Genomic DNA, 8,666 nt, shown 5'->3' on the forward strand with positions numbered 1-8,666 from the left:
TTGAATTTTTTTAGTTTTACCATAGAATTCAACATTTTCTGAAAATCTGTTTTTGCATTTTTACCTTCTAAGCCAACGTGTATCATTTACTCATTGTATAATATGTTTTTGCATTTTTACCTTCTAAGCCAACGTGTATCATTTACTCATTGTATAATATGTTTAATTATTTTAGTTGAGTATCTAAAAATATATCAAAGTTAATAAAATACATTGTGTTTAGTTATTTCTACTATTAATGTACAAGAAAAACTAAAATTGAACCAATTTTGTTAATTATTTCAAACAAGGACCATCTTTGTTTATATATTTTTTGGTTTTTTTTGTCACCTTCATATTTTGCATGAAAGGGAAACTTATTTCAAATACATACATAATTATAATATTGTACTTTCAAAGTACAATGCTTAAAAAAAATTAATTAAATTATGAAAGGAAATAAAACCCAAAGTAAGATGTTATATTTGACAGAATAATAAAAGTACATTGTTATATATTGCATTTAGACCATGATTTGGTTAAATGCAAGAAATAGAACTCAAAGTAAGATGTTATGTATCCAATGCTATATATCCAATGTTGGTAAAAGCTTTAAGTACATTGTTTTTTTTTTTGGTAAAAGGTTACAAATACACTGCTATTATAACTATAAATAAATGGTGTATTATTTTATTACTTAATCAATTTTTTAATTCTATTTAAAATTAACACCCGTGGGTTCCACGGGTTTTAACCTAGTATACGTATATATAACAAGTCACAAGTATCATACAATCATTTCCTAAATTTAGTCACTTTACTCCGGAGTTGATATAAAAAACAATCTCAAATAAACTGGATTTTTTTATTTTTTTTTAAATTTCTGGACTAGGCGGATTGTGATCCATCGTGGAACTAATATTCATTTATGGCATGTCTTTATACATCCAAATCATAAACCCCATACTTATGAAAACTAAAAATTTGTCCCAATTTAACAATCCACTAAAATTTACAACTCAATCCTTATATTGGGAAGCTCATTATTCAATAGTGATAACGAAAAATCATTTCATTTTGTTTTAGTTAGAACTTTTGTTACTTTTGCTCTTTCTTTTTCAGGAATGTATAAACCATGCACACCAAAAAGTATTGCATTACAAGAAGTTACATGACAATAATCAAACAGCTTGAAGAAATTAATTTAGGTGTAACATCTTAAAAAACAAATTTAAAACTAAAATACAAGGATTTAGTAAAAAAAATCCAAATCTACAACCCATATTAAACCCAAAAACACCGGTTTCAACTCAATAATAATAGTAAAAACTGAGAAGCTTTTTATACACAACTTAAATCAATCTCTCTGTTTTTCAAACTCTCCAACTAAAAGTTTAAGTTTGCATGGCATGATAGTTCTCCAGTTCCTTATCCAGTTGATCAGCAGACTTGTCAACCACCGGCTTCCTCCCTCTACCCCGCCCACGCCCACCACCACTCTGTCCTCTCCCCCGCCCACGACCACCACCACCACCACCACGTCCATTTCTCACCATACCCCCACGCATCCTTTGTCTAAAAACCACAACCCAATTCATAAAATAAAATAAAAAAAAAATTACTATTTTTTATATAAAAGGACAAAATGTGTTACCCAAATGAACGATTAGGAATAATAGCTGCTGCAGCATTTCCTCTTCCCCTACCAATTCCTGAGCTGTAGGAAACACAGTGATATTTGAATTACACCAATGACAATCCATGTTGTTGTGATTAATGAAAAAAGGGAGAAAAAAAAACATACGTCATGACAACAGTCCTTTGACCATTTCGCCCTCCAACAACATTCACACGAGCAGAAAGAGGCAAAATCTCAGAGTTTGAGCCTTCAATTTCAATCTTCATAGGCTTCCCATCCAGCTGTACATTGTTATACCTCTTTAGTGCTTGAAACGCATCACTTCTTCTAGCAAACAACACCTCAGCTGAACCCTGCAACAAAACAAATTCAATGTCTCTTTCATAAAAAAAAAAAATCAATAATTCAAAACTAATAATACTTACACTTGGACGACCATTTTTGTCATAGTGAATTGCATATCTTTTGAGCTCTCCAATCTCAGAGAAAAGTTCCTGGGTTGGAATTGCAAATGGATAGTGTCAAAGGGAGATTTAAAAAAACATTGGTTTGATGATGATGATGATGATGATGATGAATGATGAATGTGTACCCTAATATCTTCATTTGTGACTCCAATGTCCAGATTGGAAACATTTAATCTTGCACCATTATCAAATCCTACTGCTTTTAGACTCTCTTCAAACAAACCCTGCTGCCATGTGGATATCTTTGGTCTGCGGAAAGACTGGAGCAAGTATACACCAAGTTAACACTTAACACAATTCACCATTCATTCTCCACAAACATTCAATTATTCAAACAATCTTAACATTCCCTTTTCAGAAACTGAAGATATCCCAGTTAAAGAAATAGAATCCACCATAAACTCCCCCTCTACAGGACTTTTATCGCTTGGGGTAAAATTGTCAAGAAAAAAAGAAAAGAAACAGAAATTGTTGGTGTTGGTGTTGGTGATTTGACATGATGAACCTCCCAAGATTGGTGACAATTCTTTAGTAGCAACTTCTCTCCTCATGTTTGAATTTGTAATGCAAATGTTAAGAGGTTCTGAATCAAATGTATAAGATTATCCATAGATTTGAGCTTGCCTTTGCAATAGTATAAGCTGAGGGTCGAGCATTCACAGCAAGGGGACCTCTGCGAGGTGGCCCTGTTGGTCTTCCACCACCAAATGATCTTCCTTGACCTCGACCACCACCACCACGAGCCCTACCTCTCCCTCTGCCTCTATCAGTGGTGCGCCTGCTTTTAATCATATCATCAAGTGACATATCCAGAGATGCCATTGTAAGGATTGCTATGCAACCTTGTTTTCAGTAATAAATACCCTGTAAACAACCAAAACTTGTTTTTAGTAACCAATAATATAGCTACGGATAGGAACCAATAAGCTCACGTCTCAAAAACTACGACAGAATCAATCAAGATCAATCGTGAAATATTTCAACTAACATCCAAATTTTTCCTACAAACAGATGACAAACAGAAAAACTAATTGGATATCTTAGATGTTTGATTACTTGCACTGATGAAACAATCTAACGATTAATTCATATAAATACACAAAAACTATACAAAATTGATTAGGAAAATAAATGTACCTGAAGAAGGTTACAAATCTGTGTCGTTAAAATCAACTAGAAACTAATCAACGATTTCCGTTAGGGGATGTATGAGAGAAGCGATGGTGGAGAATATATGCAGGCAGGAAAACGATTATATGACGAGGAACATGAAAGTCGTCTATGTTAAATTGGATATTTGATGCACAATTACTGATTACAGCTTCTAGAGATCCATTTGGGGATTGAATTAGGGTTTGGGTAGAGAGGCGAAAAGTGAATAGATCGAAGACTTCGACAAAGAAAATTGGGAAAACACGGATAGGGTTTTGTACAGCCTTCGGGCCTTTACTAGGCCCGGTCTACAAATTCAAATGCGAAGCTTTTCTTGTTTTTCTTTGTTATTTTTTATTTTAAAATTATTTCTTATCAACAACTACAAGTATTCGAAGTAAGGGTGAGCATAATAATCGAAAAATCAAATCAAAATCAAATTAACTGATAAAACTAAATCATATTATCTGATCATGTTTAAAACCGATTGTAAACGTTTAGCAGAGTTGATTGGAAGCCGCATTTAGATACAAAAGTTATATGTTTTAGTTTATTATTATAAGATTTCGAAAGCTTGCAAAAATTGTTGGTCTAATATTTTTTGTATTCTTTGTCATTTTTTATACCAATATGCTTTCATTTTGTATCATTTTTTAACATTTTGGTTAACCAATATTAACCATTAATCAAAATCATTCATAAAAAAATCATTAAAAATAACCAATATTAACTATAACCACTAGATACCAAAATGCATTAACCAATAGTAATGATTATGATTCGGTTTTGTTCAATAATCAAACCAAACTGACTCATATACACCCATTCCGCTTTGCACAGTAAAACAAATATATAGTTAATATATGTTGAAATTTATAGTTTTGTCTGTGATTTTTTGTTATTTTTATATATAGGCCTATTAAAATTAGAACCTACAACCCTAGAATATTGGAACCGATCCTGAAACATGTTATGTCGGGTTTTAATATTCCAAAACTACTCCTAAAATTGTCAAGGAAGAAATTGATTGACTATTACAATATATGATAAATAATTAACCATATAAAATATTGATAGTAAATACAACGAATTAAATGAAATATTAAAATTATAAATAAAAGATGTTTATAATTGATGTCAAAATATTCCCTAATGATTCTAATCGGACTAATAATAATTATAAAACCTAAAATTAGTTTTAGCTCTCATATGTTACTAAAAAACATAAGTTATGAAACAATTAAACGATTTGTATTTTATAAGAGTCGTGTGCCAATGTGCTTTTCATTTGCATAACATAAAATTAGAGATGCAAATTGCAATGACTAAATCTTATTTCACTTTTATTTACCTTACAGTGTAAAAAAGTGTTATCAATTCATTCCAAAACAAAAACATAACAATATTCTGGACCAGTCCGGACCGGTTCATCGTGTTTTGAAGGCTTTCAGAATGAAATTTTATGTTTCGGAACACTATATTTCGATGTAAACTAACAATACCTAAACATCTAAACTATTTTTGGATCGCTCATTTTTAGTTAATTTAGAGTTTAGAACGTTTTCAATTCTATCAGGAGGTATTCTACGGATTATGGAATAGTAGTTGTAGACGAAGTGAAGAACGTACCCATAAAATAATGGGGTCGTTGTGTGTTGGTGTCTCAAACTGACAAATAAATGGGGTATAATATGTGATATAAAAATACTCCAAGATTTATTCAATGCTCTAATATACTAAAAGATAGTACAAGGTAAGCAAGGATCGAACCCAAGATACACGGGAGTCTATGTCAATATTTCTATGAACATGACACTTTTGGGGACAAAAACTGTGAAGGGTATTTTTGCAAAGATACAGAAAAGTAAATAGTTGAGATCTATTGATTATGAAAGTTCTGATTTTGTAATTGACTCACAAGTTATGCATATTAATCTAAACATGAGGTTATGACATATTTTCTCTAAGTAGGTACTCGTAAATGTTCATTTCTAAACATCACACATTCACCAAGTTATTAAATCCAAGGGTAAGCCCTATGAAAATAACCTAACCTCTCTAGTTTACACCCAAAGTAAGCTTCAAGGTAGTAACCTTAGAGGTTGCATAGAGTTTTATGTGAATGTTCCCAAAAACACCTAATACTTCTCATTATGTTGGAAGTGTGAGAACGTGCAAATTCAAGTTTACATTAAAATTGTTTTCTATTTATTCAAAATTAGGTGCCAAGTCAATTACGGTTAGGTGCCAAGCTAACAAAAACAGAAAACAATTTAAAGTTTGTTACTTGGTATCATTTTATAAAACAATTGCAGATTTTATAAAATAGAATAACAAGAATGGTATAATGCTAGTTTTAGTGATGAGCGTGAATTAAAATACATCAAACATTGGTTTAAAACAAAACTGAAATTGTTAGACAAAGATATGAGCATAACATCAAATCATATGATTAAAAATAAAACATGGTATTGTCTTTACAAAATCGAAATGTAAGTTCCAGCCAAACATGACTAGAAACAAAGAAATCATAATTGAAAGATAGAAATAAAACTTACAAAACTGGAAATAAATCTTCTAAGTGACCTTCAAATGGTGGAATAATAAGAGAAGCCCATGGGATTGCCCCTAGATAAAGTGTGTTGTATGAGGTGTGAATGTGATTGTGTTTCAAAGGTATGATCATCTCTATTTATAGTAGATGCAACTTAAATATTAAACTCAAAAGTAGATCAAGAAAGCCTTTGGAACATCACATGCATCAACTGGTAATTCACATGAGATATGATGGAAAGTATGGAATTAGTTGTGAAGTGGATTGGAATGGGTATTATGGAAAGTTGGTGCAGAAAAGTGAGATGGAATTGCACGTGTGTTGAACACAGGTCGTGTTCATATAGACATATATGACACGGGTCGTGTTCAAGTGTTAACTCATAAATTGTCTTCGAAACCCATAAAGTAAACTACTATTTTTGTTCCTTGTTTTTCAGGATACGAGTCATGTCCATTTGGTCTTGGTTGACACGAGTCGTGTCACTTTTCCTTTGGGCCACACGGCCCGTGTGACGAAACCTGATCAACTCCCAATTTTGCGTCTTTTATATTTTCTTTGTTTTAGCTCCGTTTGACCCGAAACTTTCGGGGTAGCTTCCAAACATCTCCCTTGATGATATTTAACCTTCAAAACAGCCTAAAACGCAACAAAAGTGTGAAAGTAGAGAGTTTCGAGGTTTGTCCCAAAATAATGTAATGCATGAATAACTTAAATAAAATGGAATCCAATGCATGGAATAAACGCACAAAAAGGTGCAATAAAATGCACCTAACAAATCTCCCCAAGCTTACCCCTTACTTGTCCTCAAGGAAGAAAAGAAAAGGAAAGTATCATAATTATATTGGGAAATAAAAGGAATAAAGAACAAAACATAAAAACCTACAAGCTCTAGGAACATTATGCATGCAAAGGAAACAAAACTAAAAATTAACAAATACAATGTAGAAAAATATGAAAATAAATTATTTTTGTTTAATGATCCACAAACCGTAATTTTTCTTTAATTCTCACCAGGGGCAAAATGGCCAAGTTCAATATTCCAAACACAAAACACTTATCCAATTACTTCATCAGTTCAAGAAAGGCTCAACAAAGTCAAGACTCATTGACTTTAAGTGAGATTTATAGGTATGTGAGACTTCATGAAATGGTCTTTAGCTCAAATGTTTTGAGAATGTAAATAAACATGCATCGGAATACTTAGTTCATGAGAGTATCCAACCTGTTAGTTCTATTCAGAACTTTCTCAAGCTGGCTCAACCTTGCTTTATATCCCAGACTCATTGATAGATTGTCAATGCAGTTACCCTCCCGATAGGGGTATACACCAAGCGAGTATGTGATTCGAGGGTATCTTAATATTACGTCACTCAATATCTTGATAAAGGAATACTTTCTTCAGATTTTAACTTGAACTCTTTGAGTTGGATTTGGATTGACTTTTCTTTATGTTGAATGAATCTCTTTGATAATTTGATGAATCTCTCTAGGGGAAGACTTGGCTCATGGATTCTCATCAATATTTTAATATTTTGAACTCTCTTAGCCCTTTGATGAGTCATGTGAATTGGTTACTTGATTTTAGTTTGATAGCTAGCCAAGTCTTCATTGTTGATGATGATAATTGGTTGAGTTAATGCAATTTAAGTCCCATATACCTTCCTTTACACCATATCCAAAAACAGAGTGTTATTTATTTTTATTGGTTGACTAAAAGACCCACAAACATCGCATCAAACCCCCATTTATAGATTTAACAATCTCGTTTCTTGAATCACTGGAATGGACACCTCTAGTACTTATCATTCTTTGTTTTTTTGAGTCACATTTGAAGCGAGGATATTATTACCATTTTTTTAATATATGAAACTTAATGATTTTTTTTGTGGACCAAAGTTTTCTTGAAAAGTATAAAAATATGATCAGGAAAATATTGTTGAGATTTTTTAAGTTTTTAAGCAGAAAATGGAAAACATTTTTGTATTTTTTTAAGAAAATTTAAGAATAAAATGCATGTAAATGTTTTTTTTTAATTTAAAAAAAAATCATTTTTGATTTTTATAAATTTTGTATTTGGGAAAAAATGTAACAATACAAAACCCCTCCCCAAGCTTAAATATGAGCATAGTCCCAATTTTACGTCTTTTGTATTTTCTTCGTTTTAGCTCCGTTTGAATCGAAACTTTTGGGGTAGCTTCCAAACATCTCCTTTGATGATATTTAACAATCAAAACAACCTAAAACACAACAAATGTGTGAAAGTAGAGAGTTCCAATGTTTGTCCCAAAATAATGTAAAATGCATGAATAACTTAAATAAAATGGAATGCAATGCATGGTATAAGCACAAAAAAATGTGCAATAAAATCCACCTAACAAAGTGCTCGTATTCCATGTCAGAGATGGGTGTCGGAGATCAGAGTTGCGTGTCGATATTAGAATCGGAATCGAAATCACATTTCAGAATATAATCGGAACGTCGGAGCAAAATCCAGAATGAAGTAGTCGTTCGGAAATATTCAAATTATATTTCGGATTTTGAAATTCAAAATCCCAATCCGGAACATGTACGGATGATCCAAAATGGGCATTCCGGATCCAATGAAGTGGGTTGGGCCACTTGAAAATATTCTGAAAATAGGTTCCGAAATGGTCCATTCCAAAAAATATGGTTATTTTACAAAAAAAAAAGGTTATATTTTTCAAAAACACCCTAAAAATGGGTTGGTTACTCAAAAACCTTTTAAATCCTTAATAAAAATAAATCCAAAAAACAAAAATACTATTTTCAAAGTGAATGGACAAGATTCAAAGACGATGAGAACCCACATGAATAAATTCTACAACTTTGTGTTCCATAATAACCCACCCAA

At 31.9% G+C, this 8,666-nt stretch overlaps 1 protein-coding gene across 1 annotated transcript; it reads right to left on the reverse strand.

Annotated features, from left to right (window-relative positions):
* Positions 1 to 1,146: 1,146 nt before the first annotated feature.
* LOC145087116 (THO complex subunit 4D-like) lies at positions 1,147 to 3,530 on the reverse strand. Its single transcript, XM_079025017.1, has 7 exons — positions 3,223 to 3,530; positions 2,710 to 2,949; positions 2,211 to 2,345; positions 2,044 to 2,112; positions 1,784 to 1,971; positions 1,634 to 1,696; positions 1,147 to 1,554 (listed from the first exon to the last, which is right to left on the reverse strand). The coding sequence occupies exons 2-7, from the start codon at positions 2,905 to 2,907 to the stop codon at positions 1,374 to 1,376; spliced, it is 834 nt and encodes a 277-aa protein (XP_078881143.1). The 5' UTR covers positions 2,908 to 2,949; positions 3,223 to 3,530; the 3' UTR covers positions 1,147 to 1,373.
* Between the last annotated feature and the right edge of the window lie 5,136 nt (positions 3,531 to 8,666).

The sequence above is a fragment of the Lactuca serriola genome, chromosome 2 (genome assembly GCF_051521515.1).
Source record: "Lactuca serriola cultivar US96UC23 chromosome 2, Lser_US96UC23_V15, whole genome shotgun sequence".
NCBI classification, from domain to species: Eukaryota; Viridiplantae; Streptophyta; class Magnoliopsida; order Asterales; family Asteraceae; genus Lactuca; species Lactuca serriola.

Excerpts from the sequence above, each read along its gene's own strand:
- LOC145087116 (XM_079025017.1), bottom strand. The coding sequence starts at position 2,907 with ATGGCATCTCTGGATATGTCACTTGATGATATGATTAAAAGCAGGCGC. Across the intron at positions 1,697-1,783 it reads CAAAGGACTGTTGTCATGAC|CTCAGGAATTGGTAGGGGAA; the intron begins GTATGTTTTTTT and ends TGTTTCCTACAG. Across the intron at positions 1,555-1,633 it reads ATTCCTAATCGTTCATTTGG|ACAAAGGATGCGTGGGGGTA; the intron begins GTAACACATTTT and ends TGTGGTTTTTAG.